Genomic DNA, 20,930 nt, shown 5'->3' with positions numbered 1-20,930 from the left:
ATGACTGGAGATTTTCCACGATGATCTCATCCTCTACTTGAAACTAATTTATGCCTAAAAATGAAGAAGCATTGTAAAGCTGTTCCAAATTCACTGGAAATCATCAGCATTGCACATCTCACGAAGCTCCAGGGAGATTAGAAATCGTGACTTCCCGATTAGTACTTTGCACACTTAACCGTCCGGTCACGAGGAGCCAGTGAACAGTGCGAATAATAAGTGATTTGTTTGATACATTTGATATTTGATATATTTGACACGTATATTTGATATATATCATATTATGTATTATACATTTCCATACTTATGTATATATATTTGATTTTATATTTCAGCGGCAGTCTTCCTACTATAAAATTCGTTGACATTTGGTCCTAGCTCCGATGGACTATGTTCACCGTTACTAGATTCTAACGCAGCTTACTGTAATAAGCTCTCCGTCCTCTCGCAACTGTTAGAATGCCGCACATGTTATCTGCGAGCGATGACCTCCGGCTTGAATAAACATCCGGTATGTCTAATGCAATGCTGGTCAACATCTGTCTTGCTTGAACTCAGGCCACGAGTTTCGGCTAACAAAGATGAAACACTGAAGTGTAGAAGTCGGACTGATAGAACAATGAGGCTTTTTGGGGGTTAGTGTGACAGACTGAGCTTCGTTGAAATATTGGTAGTTCGGGTGAGTTTATTGGTTGTTGATCAGGTGGCTGTTGCTCTGTTCGCCGAGCTTGGCAATTGGCTTGCAAACGTTTCGTCACCATACGAGGAGACATCATCAGTGCGCCGTTGAGTGGGTACTTCTTCCTTGCCTGCGTGCGTTTATATAGCATTCGAAGGCTATCTGTTATCTTCTGACGTGACTGGCTACTTAAAGTGCAACAAATATGGTGAATCTATTGGTCCATTTGTGATCTTTGTTGCGTTGTGGTCTGTGTTCCTTCGTGTCGATTGGTTATCCCCACGCCTTCTATTTTTAGTAGTTTGTTCTCTCCGGCCTCGGTTTGTATTGCGTGGCAGTATAAATTCTAACCGGACCTGTGAAACTTCTGGCTACCAACATGTGATAAACATGCCAAATACTCTCAAGAAGTTATGCGATTGAACGTAAACTTGGAGGAATTACCCAAATAACAGACCACTGGAGGTGCTTCCTTTTAAGATGAAGCCTCCCAAAGCCAATTACCAAGCTCGACGAACAGATCAACTCGCATCTGGTGAACGGCTAGAAACGATCCGCTGTTTTGAAGAACCTATTCCATTCCTTCAAGGGTGCCTTTAAGATAGTCAGAGATCCACTCTGGATAACTTTTTCACCGGTCGCTTTTGTGACTTTGGGGTGGGAGCTACCTAATGAATGGTCTCTATCATGTAGCTGTTTAATTAGATATGAAATGTTGGTGAACCTACCAGTTCTTCCCTAGTTTTCCGTGCTCTTTCTTAATTTTGAAAGACCAAAATGTCAAGGGAAATTACTTGGAGCAACTGATCATTGAAATTGTCACACATAGAACTCCTCGGATATCATCTTGCTGGCTGAGGGAGTGCACAAAGCTGCTGATCCGACGGGTGGCTGCTGCTGAGCTGTAGATGACATTCAGGCGATTATCAACCATATGCAAAATTACAGTGTCCTTGATCATAATTAGCTTCCTCGGGTGAGTTATGCGCCTCATAGGACTGTGAATAAAACAATGTCTCCACTGAAGGATGGCATGCGCACTCTTGTCAACGTTAGCGGATGTAGACAGTTTGTAGGGGTGCAGGAAAATTTATCTGGTCAAATATTTTGCTGGACACTTTCCTAGACAATTTTTTCGAATGCTGGATAAGAGGGTAACAAGACCACTGGACTACCGCAAACTGTGGAATAATACGAAGCAAATTTTGTTGAGACCCACAAGCGACTAGGTAACAAGTATCTTGGCCGTAAACTGACTCCACCTGAGGTTGTAATTGAGCAGAGAGTCTATCTAACAAGTGTTCTGGTATCCTCCGTATATGTACAATATGAAGACGGGTAATATCCCTTGGCTACCTTGATCATGAAGCACAGGCATTTCACTTCATATATATTTGGTTCATGTATATAGGTCGTGTACCAAAGAGACCGCAACTCTCAGCAAGGAAAAAGATGCTACCTGGATGTGATCTGGTTACACTTGCCGGTCAAAATTGCAGCAGTAGTCAGATAAATTTCAGCAATCTTATGAGTAGCGTCTTAGAGCTTAAAAATCCCTTCAATGCCATAGATGGAAACAAGTAAGAAACCGTGGATGCTTAATGGAATTTTACAGCAAAAGTTCCGTGTCCTTAATTGAGAAGTCATAAAGACCTTGTGGTGTGTAGACACTTACTGATGAGTGACAAAATACTTCGTACGTCCTGGAAAGTGTGAGTCTTTTCAGTTAATGAGGAATGGCCTCAGTGGCATTGCACACTCTCCGGTATGTAACAATGTTTTGCAAGCTTTGTTTACACAAAATCAAAACTGATCATTGATTTAGCGGAATGAGGCGGACCTAAATGCTGCCCATTGAGAGACTTCATTGTTCGGAGTGAACGGGATAATGAATATAAAAAAAAGCGGATGGTATTTTTAACACGATACTAAATCATTCAATATTTGGAATGACGTACCTCGCTTGGTGCAGTTTTAGAAACACCAGCTCGTCCAACGTTGTTTTTCAGAAATGCTCGTGATTCTAATCTACTCCCAGAAAATATGGGTATGTTACATACTGTAATAAAAAGTACGTGATTTCAGCAACGTTGTGGAACACCCACGGAGCGTTGGTAACACCATGCACTGACCTAGAAAAAGTGACCTAAACAACGTAAGGAGTAATGGTTCACTTATTATGGCTATCGAATTTGTGCTTCATTGAACACATCCTGTTTCTCACGATGTGCCTTCATCTGCTGACAACAAGACACACCCACTTGGAAGTCACATTGTATGTCTACGGGATCACGTGAATATTGCTGTTATATTACGTGCTCAGTAGCTGAACGTCATAAAAGGGATGTGAGTTACCTCAAAATATAAGAACCATTCCAACCTAGTTATAGTCTTTGTTTTCCCCGGTTTTATCGCAGCAGTGTACTTCAGCCTCTACTTCGCAGAAGTCAGGCAGTGAATAAATCGTTCGGTTGTGGCTACCTTTTGGTGTCTAGCTTCCACGCCACCCAACGGAGGCACGAGGGCCAGGAAACCGCCAGGTTGCTCGAGCCCAGACAAGAAAATTCGAGAGTCAGTGGTCGGGTTCGAACCCGGGCCTTTCCATCAGTAAATATTCGAGAGTCAGTGGTCGGGTTCGAACCACGGACCTTCCAATCAGTAAATTGGCGCTCTCACCACTGAGCTAACTCGCGCACAAACAGTGTTGTCCTATAAAACAAAGAAGGTGATACTCTTACAGCTTTTAACATCATTATGGTTGCCCCTTAATCTGGTCTGTCATCTTTCATGCGTTGTCGACACCATTAGGTTAATTCAGCAGCCACAGTGGAAGTCCACGTGGTATCACACAGTGTACGCTGAAAATAATCAAGATTTAAGAGAACGAGAGTGACCAAAGAATTGTGTTTCTAATCAATTACACTTTAAGGTACAGTATCTTCCTCTGGGAAATTCATTTGAAAAGGCTGGGAAGCAATCGCGAAATGCAAATTAACGTTTCCATAATGTTACAGTGGTAATTGCGGTGGTGTATTATAATAAGCTACACCGTTAATTTCCTGGTCACTGAAGGAGTTGCTTTTACAGGTTTAAATCTCCATTCAGACGACTGCAAAAGACCCTCACACCGGGATCTTTGATCACAGCTACTTGAGTAGATTTCGCCTCATCAACTTCACCAAACTGACCGTATGTGCTCTCTGCTATAACCGGTAAATGTTCTTTGACACGATCAGCTAGATAATGAATACATCAGGATGCATATCGTCTGTTGAGAATTAAAGAACCGCTGGTTGTTCTAAAGTGTCAGGTATTTTCCTTCACCAGATTCATATGTTGGTAGTCGGTTGAATCGAACAGGGTGGAGTGCACAAATGACAGCGTCACAAATAGTCAGCAGAGCTATGATGAATCATTAGCCTTGAAGTTCAATATGTGTAGTCAAGCAATTGCAATTAGTTCATTACAAATGTCTTTCTGATCAGATCAGCTGGTGAGCAGGCTGAGGTCGATAATTTAGTTTCAATGCGTTTTTGTTTGCGTCTTCAAGCGGTAACAACATTGGAGTGAAATTCGGTGGTGGCGTTATTCCGTTGATGTGCAACCTACGCATCATATTCCGCTGTAGTGATGTATAAGCTTTTCTTCGCTTTTGAACTCACAAAACAGTTTCGATTCATGAACCTCGAAACTTGAACGGGTGCGTATTGGACAAGATGATACAAAAATGTTTCTAAAACAGCTGTTTGTCTTGCACGTAGAAAGGATGAGTTTAGATTCCTATCAGAACAGGTTTTGACCAAAATAAAAGCTTGTGGTCCAAACTAAGGAATGGCATCTCTGAAGCCCTTAAATTCACTGTGAACTTCAGGTGACAAAACGAAGGTAACCGGGTCCGGATTTGACAGATTTACATAGCCTACTCATAGAGACAATTCTGTACAACCCATAAAATTTCGCCTTGTTATCCTTATATGGCCTTATGAGATGGGTGTTGAGAGGACCAATAGTATTACCAGTTGGCTTTCAGCTGCAGGCTTTTGACTACAGAATAGCACATCCACTGATCCATCATGGGCAACATGTGTACCCGTGACTCGCTTAAAATGTCAGGAAATGAGTCTTGCTTTTCGATAGATAGGTCTCATTCTATCCGAGTGTGACAATAAAAATAGTGTCAGATCAGGCTGAATCCTTGTAAGTGGTGTTGAAAAACAAGCTCAGCTAATGAAAGCGCAAATCTAAGTCGTACCAGATAGTGGTCATCCATTCATATTGACAGGGGCACAGTGTGGATATGTGGACCCGCCGGTGACTATCGTAGATGCAAGACACGTGTACAGCAGGTGCGTCGGCCTGAGTAATTGGTTTCTCGGTAGAAGACACTACTCATAAGTTTGCTGTAAACTGAGTTTGAAACAAATTCACCAAGCATCTACTTCCCATTCAAGTTGATTTGCACTCGACCACAACACAAGTCCTTCCAAGTTGCTACATATAGGATCCGTGAAAAATCTTCAACAGCCCTTTAGCGGTTTCACCCTTCTTGGGCGTTGGCACCAAGTTAATTTTAGTTTATAATTCCGGTTATGTGTAATTTAACGTTCAAATAAAACATGGGGTTGATGGAAACTCTGGAGGGGTTGGCTGCACCTGCTTGATGAACCTCAAGAAAAGCTAAACTGGTGCCGAGCTGTCGAAGAGTTGTTAGTAATCACATAAGTATTATGCAGCACAATCTCGATTATCGTGCCACGTGAAACGTCCGACGGACTTTGTTCAGCAAACTCGATCGAAGACTATCATAGGTTTGAGTGTATCTTCAGTCACTACCCAGGTAATCACCAAATAAGCGAATAGATAACGTTCCGCTTCATTCCCGAAGGACTAGTTTTGCAAACTATTGCAACCGGAGATCAGCAGAACGATGAAAGAAACGATATTTTTCAGCTTCATAGATGAGAGGAACTTTCGAGCAAAAAGTAACAAGTCGTGCTAATCATTCTGAAAAGACCACTCATAGTTATCTGTAGTATGCGTAGAAGTGAGCTTGTATGCGGGACACTTTCCAAGTATATATTGCTTTACTTAAAGTCAAATGTAAGAAAAAGGAACCATTCTGAGTAGTTCTAGCCCACCAGAGAACATAACATTGTCGATTGTGTGATACAGTCATATATTATCCAAGTCACTCTATTTTCCGAGTTTTTCCCTTTTTCGCACGCCTGGACAACGCTGCAACTATGCTTTTACGAAGCATTTCGTAAAGTGCTTGCCAGATCTCTCCAAAAATTGGGTTGACGGGGTAAAAACGACCTGAGAGTTTCGAATAACTTGAATTCACACTAGTGTAGTTACAGACGAAAACAAAAATAAATTAAATGTAATAATTTATTTGTCTAAACTGAAGAAAATTCAACTGACTTCTACCGTTTGTTTGGAATTCCATGAATCATTGACTGCTTCAGACACTGTCACGTCCCCAGGATGCAAAGCTTACTGACGTGTCTTGATTTACTATCGAGATTTATTGCATAGCTTTTCCGAAAATTCCAACCGTACTCTAGTTGTTAACGGATAAGAAATTGAAATGAGGCACAGTTAGCGCTTCTTTCAAGGTGTTTATTTGTTTGAGCTAGGAAATTCCCCCAACAGTCGGGGTCTTTTTCAAATAGATTAGTAAATTAATTTATATGGATGTAACAACAATCATGCACTCAAAACGGGATCAAGCCAGCAGAAAAAACACGGTGTTTTGTTTCTGCCAGGATGGTTCTCCGTTGTGGTCCATTTTACTCGGCCACATCGAAAACCGTTTGAATGATTTTGCCAGTGGGCACAGATATCCATCGAGTTTTGAATGCTCACCAGAATCCAATAAAGCGTAAACATACTTGAACAATAGGCGCGGAAACGATTTACGGGAGTAATGTTTATGTGACCAAATGTTTCCAGGCCAAACCGTGTAAACAATCGGTATCGTGTACGTTATTGTGTTTTCGCTCGGGATTGTAAAGGTGCAACTTCAGTGGGGAAATCACTGGGAAACTTGGAATTTTACTGATCTCAGGGAGTTTTCTGCTCGCGAGTAGAATGGTCTGAAAAATTGGGAAAAGCTTTCCTCTGGGTAATGAGCCCAATGCTTGGCTGGCCATTCATTAAGAGTTGACTACAAATTGCCCAGAGAAAACCATTCAATAAAACGGAACTTTTCCAGGGTTTCATTTCATACATCTAACGGAAAACTAGAGTAGGAACTCGTCCTTGAAGTTTTAAACCGTTAAACTTCCAAAAAGGTAAGATATGTGTCATCAAACAGAGCAATATTAGCGAAACAGGTCCCGGGCAGTGATCTGTATGACGAGATCTGCGTATGCCTAACAGAATAACACCATGTTATCCCATTGCATAATTTCTTGGTAGCCGCGCGCAGCTTACCACTGTACCGTACAAGGTCATCGTAACTTAGGTTACCGGTTTCACCTAAAACGGATATCTCGTCTATTCTTGCAACATCTAGTTGTGTGAACCGTGTGAACTTTCATTTAAAGCAAGTAGGCTTGGGAAATGCCGAATGACAGCTCTCTGCACTTGCGCAGTTGAACACCCACAGGAAAAGTAATTCGGTCAATCAGTACACTGATTGGTACGCCGATATTTTTTAGACGTGTTCGCATAAAAAACGAAGCAATGGCCGAAACTGCTCTGTTAAGCTCGAAAAGCTGGTGCAATTAACTGATAGCTTTTCTCTGACGTATCCATCTAATAGATCCCGAATCTTCAACAACTATCGTCTAAGATGGATCGGAAAGTTTGTCCAACTTCAGTTAAGTAAATACTGAAGGCGCTGGAAACATTATGAGGAACAGAATAAGTGAGAAAAAGAGTACGTTTGCGAGTTCACTCGACAGAAACCATAGAATAAGATCTCAGCATGCCTTTCACTAAATTCTGTAGATTACTCATTCTCAAAGTCAGCCGCCGTAATGCGTTGCCTGTTTTGGCCCTGCACAGAGCTTACCAATACGCTGTGCGCGTTTTCAAGTGAATCAGATAGAGAATATCAACGTTTATCATAAACTGGAATGTACAGTACCGGAAATAATCAGTAGTCCAATAAGCTGAGATGGAGCCGTGTAATATTACCGTTCTTCCTTTTTCTGTTATTAGAAAAACGTAAGGAAGTAAGTTTTTGGTGCTTTGATGGAGGATATTCTATGACGACATCCAACATCCTCAGAAATGACGCTCCGGGCCACACCAGACCATGCATTCATGATTCTACTCGCCTGACTTTGTGCAAAATGCACACAAACAGGCTCGTTGTTATGAGCATAGTGACACTAATGAGCAGTTTTAGTCGAAGGAGCACATGACTGGCCTATATTTACTGACCTGGTGAGTAGAAAAAGGGTGGATATTTTCTCCTTCTCTCTGTCCGGGGATTGATGTACATCCTTAGCACTCGTTTGCACACATTCATCTGTACCCCCCTAGCAAAGGACACCTTTGCTGTCCAAATAAGACGATTCAACCCGTACGACGACACACTACGTGGTTATCATTTCTAGTGTCAGAAGTGAAACACTGGAGATTTCGGCGTGTGAAGTGATACACGGAAAAGTTATTGTTTACCTTTGGTCACGAGGTATGCTAGAGTATCTTCCCATTGAGCAAGTTTGTGGAGCACTGTTGCAGGCCACACACCCATCTTATTATTGCCCGCCGGGAGCAACGTAAACGAATCGTATTGCAACCACGAATTGGTTGAGTTGAGTTCGCATTATCTGCTTTGGTCAGTGCCAGGTTATTTTTTTCCTGCGAAATTTATTCAAAGCATTGTATTCACTTATGTGGTTGTAATCAACAGTGGAAACACTATTCCCTGTGGAATCAGGAAGACATGCAAAATAATACATTGTCCCTATGTGCCCTCACATGTCATGTGTCTTAAAAAGACGACCATCATGTAGCATTATAGGATTTAGCAACACCAACAATAAAGTGGAAACGGACAAGTCGAATGAAAAAATTGTCAACCCAACCCTTCTGCCCTTGCCTCATTTGGTAAAACGGAAGGCAATTAAGACTGTAAGATTTGAGCATCATCTGTCAGTCAATTAGGCAGGGGTGAGGCGATCCACGTATGGAGTTTCGTACGAAAGTGTTAGGAACTGACATCCTCGGTAGATGAGTCGGTAGGATCCATCTGGTCGACAGATCGGACGGTCAGTTGCACCCACAGATGTGTCTTTTCGCCGATGTTGTGCGTCCTTGGACCGCTAATTTTGGAACAATCATCAATCAATGATGCCTTTTAGCAGATCCTATTTGGGATTATTGGGGAAAATGACGACTTCACTGTGAATTACGGATTGAGGCTCTTTTGTATAAGCATGTGCAAAAAACCATGCTAAAATCCAGTACGGCCGTTGATTTTGATCTAGTTTAGACAAAATCCTGCACAGATCTGACTTAGGTGGTGTGTATGACTCTCATCATGGAGTATTGACTTGTCTACTCCAAAAAATCGCTCGTTTTTCACGAAGTTCCAACAAAAAAGGTGTGCAAGAAATCCGGTTGATGAGTTATCGAGAGAAATCAAAAGTTTCTTATAAGTAAACTATTTTTTAGTCTTGCTCCTCTCGGAAATACCTATCATCAATGGACTTGAGTTGTGATTGAGGTAAGAGAGACATTTCTCCAAAAGAAGAGAGTTTTTGTCATCTCTTTCGTTTTCCCTGAAGAATGTGAATCACTACACCAATACTCAGTTCCTCCATCAACACGACCCTGTAAGTGGGCGATTTTTAAGCATTTTCTCACTCGATACTGGGTATCAAGCAGTGCACGTCGACCAGACGTTTAGTCTTGCTAGCCCAAAAGAATTATTCGATAAAGCAGTCAATGCACTCAGTGCTGTGTACGGTTAGCATAAGAATCTAAACTGAAAAATAGTTCTGTTTGTTTTCCAAGTGCTAAATTACAGTGAGTGACATATTAGCCCACAATCCGCCCGAATGGCATTAAATCCGCGAAAACAGATAAACAGCCACTGATATTAAAAACAGTGCTTTAAATGTCTCAGTCGGATTTAACCACAAGAGCATTTATCAATCGTTGTCACAGCCAAACACGCAGAGACTTATGTTCTGAATAGCACATTAGGATGCAAGCTGGGGTTACGCAGTAAAGGGAGCTGCAAAACACTTTGCCGAATGTTTCGTCCTTCTCTCCCCAAATTTATTGTCGTTGTGATCAGTTGGGACTAAAATGAACTGAATTTTACTAAATCCTCTGACAAATTCAGAGAAGACACTTACTCCTTTGAATCCAAAACCGGCCCTGTATCAGGGGAAGAATTCTCCCCCCCCCCCCACCGGTAGAGGGCGTATACCCTAACGATTTTCAATGTTGGTTGAGGTCGTCGAGTGCATAAAATCGTGACGGTTAGGGTTTCGTACCCCATGGACAACTTTGCATTGGACTGCGGCTTCCATTCTGATAAACTGCACAAAGTAGGTCCTAAAAATTAAGGTACTTTTAAGAGCTTCAGATCAGTTGGATGTTGATCTGTTCGCCGAGCTTGGCAGTTTCCTTGCAAACGTTTCGTTACCAGTTAAGTAGACATCACCAACGCGCTTCTGGACACTGATTACATCTCCAAGATTAGTGACGAGGCTCCTGCAAGTAAACTGCCAAGCTCGGCAAACAGGTCACCAGCCACCCGACCTACAACCAATTAGCGTAACCGACCTACCAACATTTGAATATATTGTCAGCGTACATTCGAGGCCTGTTATATGTAGTCGGTTTTCCACATTTTTAAAGGGACCCCACTCCACTTTAGGTGGATCAGCTTTCATTTTTAAATGAAGTTATGCGTCGAAGCATTTCCCTCGTTGTACATAATAACAAACTTCAATCAAAAGTCTAGCCTGTGGTAGCCTGGTCAAGGGGCTGGTGCCCTCAGTGCGAAATAATCTATGCGTCTAGCCCATATTGTCAGTGACCTGTATGTTCTCATATTACACACTGATGCAGAAACAAAGTCTAGAATAAGCGAAATATTCTCAGGTTCATGAATGGTTTGGCGAAGTAGCTATCCTCAGTATGAACCCAACTAAGCATGTCGTCGACGAAAGAACAGATAGGCAGAACAAAACAATGGATTTTTCATTTGGCGAACAAGAGCTCTTACGAAGGAGTTGATGTGGATGCTAGCCCATATCGAATATGTGTGCTCAGACTCCACACTGATTTGACGCACGCGACTGATGCATTAATAGTTGACGTTCGCTACTGCTATTGATTCGTTAGTGGTACCTCAAAAATGAGATAGTCAGCGAGAAAGTCTATTTGGAAAATTTGACCACGCAATTCCACTGAACTTTCCTGAAGCGATTTCGAAGATCATCCACTAACGTCAACTGAACTCTCTTGGTCACTGTAGAGGAAAATGTTGGTAGCTCAGGTATCGTAGATGGTGGTCGTTGGCTTGTTCGCTGAGCTGGGCAATTTGATTGCAAACGTTTCATCACCAATTGAGGTGACATCATCAGGCACAACCACCAACCCACCGCTACGCACTACCACGCTCCACAAAAACGCACTGATGATGTCACCTCGATTGGTGATGAAACGTTTGCAATCAAATTGCCCAGCTCAGCGAACAAGCTAACGACCACCATCTCTTGGTTACCTACTATGCTGACAAGGATGGGGAATGGTCAAACAGCCACCAATAATGTTACCATCGACATCGCAGCTGACTATGCCACCACCACAGTTCTATGACTTGGATGCTCAGTCAATTACTGAAGGAAATACTGTAAAAAAAATGATATCGAACGTGTATATCCGAAATACGTACGGTGTGTGCGAGTGGGATCACAAATAAATCCTCATATGCATGGACCTCGCTTCAGACAGTCATTTCTGTACTGTTGCAACTTTCGAAGCTATTCAGCTGGGCTTACTTTCACGCAAGGTTATTTTCACCCTTCTTAGGGCCCGTCACGTAGGCGCAGTTCTCTAATTTTGGTCAACTCACGAAGAGTGAAATTGGTCTTGGGTTGTCCATGAGTTTTCAGTGCGTTACGTCTATACAATATTCCGAATATCGTACCAGCTGAAGAATGAGACGGCCTGGTGCAACACATTCAGTTGAAGAACGACATCAAAAACGAGAGATTCAGGTGAGTCCCCTGTGAAAAACACACTGGTGCGCCAATGAGTGCATTGTGATCTGAATCGGCTTGAATGTACAGTTCAGATACACGTGTAGGAGAACAAGCGGTGTTTACTATGGCGCAGCAGGTAGAACCGTTATCAGACCAACGAGAATCCATGGTCTCCAGTCCCACCTGACGTGTCGGTTCTTCTTCCTGCATCGTGTACTTTGCTTCCTATTCGAAGCTACCCACAATGTACACCAAGGTAATAAAACTTGCCTCGGGAAAGGCCCTTTCGAAACTAAGCTTTGAGAACTGTCCAGATTGTGAGTACTTTTGAATGAGTGTAAAGACAAACGAAAGAATAAACTTCGAACCTCGTTTGGATCTGTGAGACAGCACATTTATTCATTTGTCTGTGTCGATGCTGCCACCACTGTTTTGCCGCAGTATTTGTTACTTTACCTTTGTCGGTGCCACCAAAACTAGTCTACAGTTTCTCTACCCCCACTTCTACTTTTATCTCGACCATTTTCTGTTGATTGGATTTCATATGCCTGCCAGAGTATATGCCTTTTCTGTTAGTTGTTAATCTGTTAATCTGTTGCTAATCCCTGTGTATACTGTATTTTCGATTATATAGATAAGCGGCACAGGCCCGAAATATCCTAAGTGTAGGCAAAATGTATATCCTAGGCAAAAGCCCATTTTGGAGTGATAATTATACCACTTGTTGTTTTCTGTGAATATTTTAACAAAATAATGGTTATTTCAGGCACATATTCTTACTTCGCACCGATTCTGAATAGAGAACTACTCGCTTGTGTTTGTTGCAGTTTTCTATCGCTTTCCACAGTCAGTGAATAGATCAAGTGGTTAGAGCGTGAATTCACCGAATTCAACCGCCTCTCAATTTCCCCTGTCTAGGCTTGGACAACCTGGCAGCCTGGGCCAGCTCTCGTGCTTCCTTCGCGTGGCATGGCAGCTAGGCGCCGAAAGAGTGCTACAGCTGATGTTACTATTACAGATATATAGCTTCCGTGAGTAAAGCTGGCGTCCGTAAAGAATTCATCCTTTTCCAGTGTCTTATGGGCCCCAAGTGTTGACGCCCACTAATGTCTGCCTGCAACGTCTCAACATTCCTATGCTGACGGGGACGTAACTCCTCTGGCTTATCACAGTTAGTCAGTCTCATTGGATCAGCTTTGCAAACCGTGTAGATGAGAGGCCATTGTAATTGACTGATGTCAGAGACAAGGTATTTAGAATCTTTTCTGAAGATTCTGGTGAAAACCCCTCATAAAGACGATGGTCTATTGTCACTAGAATCCGCCAGCCAGTCCACCGACGTCGACTGTGCGCCGTAATTCGGATGGTCTTTGCTGAAAAACTAGGCCAGGCATCCTAGAATGACACTGTCAAGTCCATCATTGAGACTTGGATCTACAGATTGTCCACCGATCCTACCAGTGGGATTACGATCTGATCGGCTTCAAAAAAAAGCCTTACCACAAACATCCATGCCTAGGCAGCTGCGATACGAGATACCCCGGTCATTCATTCGGGTACTGGAATTCCACACTCGTTTTCATTTTTAGGTGTGCTGGAAATACAGCTTTCAGACTACTCACATTGAATTAACGTTTACATCAATCTCGTTTGAACGGACCTCCTTCTGATGATTCTGGTTAGTTCACACCGAAAGGATACAGCAATAGACAGGAGTTTTGCTCTAACGCTCACTAGGAGTGCTTACCCTTGGTTGCACCGGGGCTTGATCCCCGGACATCTGTCAGGCAAGGTGAGCGCACGCTGGACGCACATGATTTGTCACATGGGAATAGACGAACGTGCTTGGGCGTGTTCTAACTTGAGCGATTTAAGCAGTTCGTCCGACATATCGAACAGCAATCCACTGTAACTCTTCTGTTTGCCAGTCGATTGACACGCCTGTCAGGACTTCTCAGCTAGGTGGTGCCACGTCGGATGTCCGGGGCCCAAAACCTTTTCACGGTCAACGATACGGACTGATGATCAGCTCTAGCAAGAGCGGGACTGCAGTCGAGTGACTTCCCTCTTTATTGTTTACTCACCAGAATAATTGCTCCAGAACAGGAGGAGGACCGTTCAAATGAGAGTGATGCCAATGCGCATTCTGCAAGCCATCAACCACCTAAAACTATTCAGATTGATACTAAGAGTTCCGTAAAACTAACCCCAGCCTTCTAGACGTTACGCAGCAACTTTCAGAGCCAAACTAAAATGTGTTCTAGCTGATCTGCTTTTAACCTCAGTTATTCAGGCGATCATCAGGCTCGAACGCTCCTACGGTTGTCCAGAAGTCATTCGAATTCGACCACCAAAATAGCCTTTATCTTCTGTACATTTTTGACCCTATCAAAAATGTTCTCACTTGGACATGAGTGATTATCATCATTATCATCATTGTCAGCTATAATGACCGCGTACTTGCCGTACAGTGGTTGTGGCTGCCACAGTTTCGTTCACCGAAGATTCGGGGAGGTGGGGTAGGTAGGTGCGCATTGGAGGTGTGAGCTGCATAAATACAGCACTGTAGGTGGGTTGTTAAGTGGAGGGTTCGGGAAGGGAGCAATGGATTGAAGACGATAGCTTGAATGCAAGAGCGCCATTGAGGGTGCGACTGGGCCATATCTGAGAATGACTCTAACCATTGATATGGCCCGTCTCGGGATACCCATCCAAAAAGATGGCAATGACCAGCGCAGATGAGCTTGCTGGTAATGGCTTTTATACTTCGCTGCCAAGTCATTGTTTGACCTCCTTTTGCCCGTTTCCACCCTTCACATGGTTGCGCGAAAAGAGCCCTTTGAGGAATTCGGTCGATTGGCATACGCAGCACGTGGCCAAGCCAGCGCAACCTATGCAGTGTGATCAGTTCATCTATCGAGGGTGAGTTATTTATCCCGAATACCATTCGACGAACTTCAGCATTGCTAATCCGGTGTTCCCACCAGATTCGGCAATGCTCCGAAGAAACCGATGGCCAAACACTGAAAGTCTTTTGACGTCCTCGGCGCGCAGCGGCCAGGTTTCTGATCTGTATAGTAATATGGAGGGCACCGCAGCATTGTAAACTCGATCCTTGACAGAGAAGCTGATGTCACGCCTACGCCACAGATGACGTAGGTTCGCAAAAGTTGCTCTGGCCTTTCCAATCCGGGTGGAAATATCATCCTCTGCGAGACCACCGGGACTGATACAGCTGCTCAGGTAAACAAATGTGTCTACTACTTAACTCAGTTCATCCGCAAGCATGGGGCTAGGGTTCGAACCCACCCAGTCTAGCAGTAGCACATTAGAGTTGGAAAATATAATGCCAAGTAGAACAACTTGAATCCCTTCGAGCCCATTTGTTTCTAATCTATGAATACTGAGAAATGCTGTTTCTTCGTTACTCTATCTCCCGTTTCAAGTGGCCAAGTTGTGTAACGAGCGGAATATATAATTCTGTCCATGTTCCCCAAACAACGATTTGAGGAGCTATGGTTATCGCTTTCGATGAGAAATCTGTTTTCTATCCATGCGAAACATCACCCAGTACTATACACTGAAACATCACATGACGGACTTCATTGTGCGTTGAGCTGATCTTAAATCAACCAAGCGTCAACGGACTTATTTTGCAGTATCGGGTGCAACTTATCGAAATAAGTGGGGTAGGTATTAGGTAATCATGCTGTTTAATGGTTGTGAGCGACCTGTACGGTGGCATTATCCGACGGCAGCCACCAGTACTTTGACGAAACCTGATGTTAGCTGCTTAATGAACCAACCTCTCATTAGTAGGAACAAGAGAACAGATAAATCATTAACAGGAAAGCAAGGAACAAGAGAACAGATAAATCATTAAACAGGAAAGCAAAGGAAGAATGTTTTTTTGTAGCGTATTCAGTTAAAGAATATGATAAATGAAAGATTCATCTGAGCATCTCGTTAAAACAAAATTGCTGAGCAAGTGAGTGGATTTCGCGGATTTCATTTCACTGGTTCAATTCCATTCAACCGAATTAAAACGGGGAATTTGTTGGGATGTTTGCAAGCCGATGGAGCCGTGATATTCTTCATCCATCAACTCAACGCATGAAACATACCTACACAATCTCAGGCATTCTTTCGCGAAATACGTTTGACTGCTTGCTTGGGATCAGAAATTACAGGTCAGAAATCAGATTGTTTTGGTGACTCACGAACCCATATCACCTAACTGAAGTAAAGTTACCCGTTCAGAATACGCTACCGATAAATTTACGACAGAAAGCTTTTGATCTGACGAGTGTTTACGACGTTTGCGGTCATTGAACGGTATCATTAGAATGTATTCATGGCAGTCAGCCCCATTCGTGGACAAACAGATAAGTCCATAGTTAAACATTCGACGTTAGACTGCTAATCGATATCCCATAGAAATCGGTCTCCAATAGCACCAACATGATCGGACGAATGAAGGAATAATCAAATAAAAATTGCAGCGACAAAAGTGTAGCAGGGACGTTTCAAAAATCATTGGAAAACAGTCGGTAGCTCAAGCGTTTGTGATGGACCAGTCGTACTCTGCGACTTTGACCGACTCAACTTACCGGAGGGCTGTGCAGCTTTGCGTGGAGGCCGTTATTTCAGGCTAGAAAAACTCTACTCGATGCTCATCAGCATCTTCTTGTTTTGCCCAACGATTTTCGTCAATTCGTTCTTTTGGAAGACACGGTTTGAAACCGATTGGTCTGAAATGGCAGGTGCAACCTTTGCCCCGTGTTTAGCTAGGAAAAACCTGCATACGACTGTTATTGTTAATGTGGGAGAATAGGATTCAAGTATGCACTCAAAGCTGGTAGGTGAGCGTTTAACCCCGAAATCCTGCCATTGTTGAATGAAGTTTACGCCGAAATAGAAACTGACCAAAAACCAATCATCACCTTTGCACCTTCGAACTCATTGTTTGGGGCAATCTTGTTAAACTGATCTTCAAGAACATTAGGATTTTGCTTCCGCTCCCCGATTGGACTTATCGAATTTGGAAATTATCGTCACCCCGCTCATAATCCAGCTGATTCAGTCGATTCCAAATCGCCCACGCAATGATCCACACACGGTGGGATATTTCATGCCGCAATCGGCGGTAAAAGCCACCTAATTTATATCCACCTTAATTCTGCGTTTGCTAACAAACAGTAATTATCAACTGCCAATGAAAAATTAGTTTATTAGGCTTGAAATTATCGGGGGATGTCTATGGTATATGGTGTATCTACGGGGGCTTCTGGGTTTCGTTGGGCTGTAGCGGCGAATTCAAGGAGGTTTCGACCCATATACAGTGATTTGGTTGTGGGGTGTATTTGGAATGGTCCTAGTGTTACTGTGGCTGATCAACACATACATACACACCAGTTCTCTTCAGGTTCGTCACTGTCAAAACGAGGTTGCTTGAAATCATTGTTATTCTCCTCAGATGGAAGTTTCACCTACCGGGTGAATTTTGTTCTTCTGAGCCACCTACAGATTTCCTGTATTGTGAGATTTGGGAATTTTTGATGGGGATTTCGTCCTGTAAGTGACCCCAACTATGCTGAAAAGCCGAGAAGTACTGGGAATTCGTTGGTCGAGGAGCCGGTCAACAGTTGCGACCACGTGATGTGGATACCATGACTGAAGGATGAGCGATGCTATACTCTGCCTGAGTGAAAGTTTAGCTACCCATGTTCGAACGATCAAGTGTTTAAAACTTCTAGCCAGGAGGTCGTGGGTGCGAGACTTCCCAGTGTTTCTTGAGATGCGCAATGCCGGGAATTCCCACTAAGGATGAAACAGCCGTACAGTGCTACTCAGCATTTCATTATAGATTGACTTCACTCATAGGACAAGATCCTTATCAAAAATTCCAAAATCTCACACCAGCAAAAATCACCAGGCAGATGAGCGGTAAAAGTTGATTGTAGAGATGTAAATAGGTTTTGAGCTTCAATGATCACCGGTTGCTAAATCCACTTTTGAGTGAGTTTTCTCGGTCAGTCACCACTAATAAACCTAGAAGCATTTCTCTTCGTGTGCAACCTCGTCTACAACGTGGCCTGAGGAAATCGAGGTTTTAGCTTCCCATCTATCCAAATGTTTTTCATCTCATCCACACCACCATGTACTCAACACACTGCTTTCATTGTTCATCACGTCGCCCGTTTCCTCTCCCATCGCTTCACGAACGCAATGACTTCACCAATAGAGCTAAACTGTCCACTTTCAACACTCTCCGGATCTCGTATCATCATTTCCACTATTCATTGACATACCATGCACCGATGTGCCGTGATTCCACCTGCGTCAGGTTCGTTCGCCGAGGAGGATGAGGGAATTAGAGCAAAGCGTTCGAGAAGATGGCCCAAACAGTTCACTGACGTTGATTCTTTGTCTGTCCGGTGTGACAGGCATTGACCTACGCAGCGAAGGCGATGGCTTTGACGCAAGACCGCCAATAGCTGCGTGACAACCATATTTGTCAGTCACTAATTATTGGTTTATCTTGTCCTGCGAGCAGACGACAGTCATCAACGCGGTTGATTTGACTGAAGAAGCATTTCACGCTTCGTTGCCAATTTATGGACCAACCCTGAATCACCTCCATACTACACAAGGCTGTGTAAATAGGGCTCTACTTGGCAAACGGTCCTCTGGCGTACGATATAGATGGCCTAACCAACGTAACATGACAAGCTAACTATCGGAGGAGAATGAACTTCAACTTACCATTGCTGTTCGGGTGTTCCTACTAGACCAGCGAAATGTTTCAGAGGACCGATGGCCAAACTCAGAGTCCTTGAAGGTCTTCCGCAAGCAGCGGCCACGTCTCTGATTGGACCGCCTCATTGTACACCCTGCCCTTGGCAGTCAAGCTGGTGTCACGTGAGTGCCATACATGTCGAAGGAGAGGATGAAGAAAGCCAAATAAGGTGGGGAAAACGTGAACACTCGGGGCGTCAGATGGGATAGTGACCCAAACTACCCGCGAGATGTACCAAGATCAGACTGATTTCGGTGAGGTGGTACTCGGTGTGGTCTGCATTACATCAGTCACAGAACATCAATTCGTGAACCTTCGCAGGCAAAGCATACTGGAACCCTCGACGATTAGGCGCAATTAAAACGGCACAGTCCATGTATGTGACACTACTTCAATGTCCAGTTTTTCACCACGTCGTGTTTACCCTCCGACCTTGTTCTGTTCCCATAATGGTAAACGGCACTGACGGTGTTGGTGAAAACCTGACGTTGTTTGGTTCGGACACCTGCGTTGGATTAAGGATTAAATTTAGTTAGCCTAGTATCCAAAAATTATACGGTGAAAGTATTTTGCGAAGTGTTTCGCGTTAAAAAAACGGTATGTGAAAGAACACTGTGGTATTTTGAAGAAAATATACAACCACCCAGTGAGCAATCTTATAACTAACATCCGCCATCTAATCGACTCACTTTCTAGCCCACTAGTTAGCTTGTTGTCAACTGAGACTGCCTGTGGTGGTGGCGTGCCGTACTCTTCCTCTCAAGCAAACTATATGTTTAATACCGGATAGAACAGAAAGCGACTTCACTTCTGATCCAAGTGACAGCGGGCTTCAGCTGCGGGAAGTCAGTAGACAGGTCAACATGCAGTCCGTTATGTCAAAGCAAATGAGAATTCGTGGGACTTATGATGTGACTTACTAAACGGTCGTGCAACTCTGTGTCGGTCCTTGGCTTCCTGCTGCGCTCACTATTGAGCATTAAAAGTCACGATAGCTCCAGACAGCCCCTTATGGAGACATAGGAAGATCATTACAACTGTATTTATAGGGCAATCACAGAATGTTACACAAAATCGTGCTGGAATCTTCGTGAGGGGAGAGAAAAGCGTCGATCTAAAGATGCTCCGTCCAGAATGGCTGGCATTCTGCCAGTCAGAGCATGCCTTCATTTGGTTCATAGCCCGCACGTGATACATCCGTTCGGTTATTATGGGCGACTGGCCTCCAGACACTATACTAGTCCACCAACTACTTTAGTCTAAGGGACTGAGCGTGCAGCTGTTGTCGAACGAGAACAAGATGATATCAAACCAGTCATGAAAAGTACCACGGAGCGAACGATGGGGGTTCTTGAGTGAAATGGTCCGAAGGCTCTAGTTAGAGCAGGTTGTGGTGGTCTCACGGTTATGTCGCGCTCATTTCTTAACTTGCTCTTGTCAGACCCTTCGAGTAGGGCCTGTTGTTGTTTCCTTGCTTGTTTTCTGTATCACTTATTGACCAAAAAGAGTAACGCGTAGTGAACAGACAGTACTGATCACATTGCCGAAACTCTTCGACAGTTCAAAATCAGCTTTTCCCTTCTCGGGGCTCATCAGGTAGGAGCGATCCCCGGTTTTTCGTCAACCTTATGTCTAGTTGCAACTAAATTGTATGCCATTCGCGAAATATACCAATTTACAAACCAGCCTTTGTAGTACAAAAACGTGAATCACATAATTTTGTCGCAGGATCTATGGTGCGTGACCAGGTGACAGGAATGAGTGCAGTCTTAACTAATCACATCAGGCCTTTGTAGTAAGTAGTCAGCAGACGAAGTATTAGAAAAAATCTTGTTCGCCGACCGGTGCTCCTTATTGCTACATCAGTTTGAAATATAGCACCCGCAAACCGGTTCGCAGAACGTTGTTTTATGGCAAAGGGACAACTGTTACAGAATGCATGCAGTTCGGTAATGCTCGTACAACCTAAGCACGTTCATGCCGCTCACAAGATGAAGGTTGTTCAGTTCGCAACCCCTTATTTCAACCGACCCAGTGATTCGTTTTAAAATTCGCTCGAATGTAACTTTAATAACAAGCAACTCTGAATAAACCGTTCATACTCAATTAGGACAAACCTGTAGTCGTAAGCTTGTCATTTTGATCCAGATCATCTAGGTTTCTGTGGAGGTATGACAGATTTCTTGTACCCTTCCGCAGCAGTGCACTAATGATTGACAACATAAAGATGGAGTTTGCGAGGCAGAGAAGAAAAACACAAGTCCAACAT

At 43.4% G+C, this 20,930-nt stretch overlaps 1 protein-coding gene across 1 annotated transcript; it reads left to right on the top strand.

Annotated features, from left to right (window-relative positions):
• Window positions 1-705: 705 nt before the first annotated feature.
• Window positions 706-11,357, top strand: T265_15061 (hypothetical protein; the record flags this gene model as incomplete). The annotated part of the gene is given in 5 exon segments (XM_009176428.1): window positions 706-813; window positions 3,175-3,286; window positions 10,236-10,297; window positions 10,307-10,462; window positions 11,163-11,357. Coding segments are annotated over 5 exon segments (633 nt in total), but the record flags the coding sequence as incomplete, so codon positions are not given.
• Between the last annotated feature and the right edge of the window lie 9,573 nt (window positions 11,358-20,930).

This window comes from Opisthorchis viverrini (genome assembly GCF_000715545.1).
Source record: "Opisthorchis viverrini unplaced genomic scaffold opera_v5_337, whole genome shotgun sequence".
NCBI classification, from domain to species: Eukaryota; Metazoa; Platyhelminthes; class Trematoda; order Opisthorchiida; family Opisthorchiidae; genus Opisthorchis; species Opisthorchis viverrini.
The sequence above is the reverse complement of the archived record's forward strand: the minus strand, read 5'-3'. Positions and strand labels throughout refer to the sequence as shown.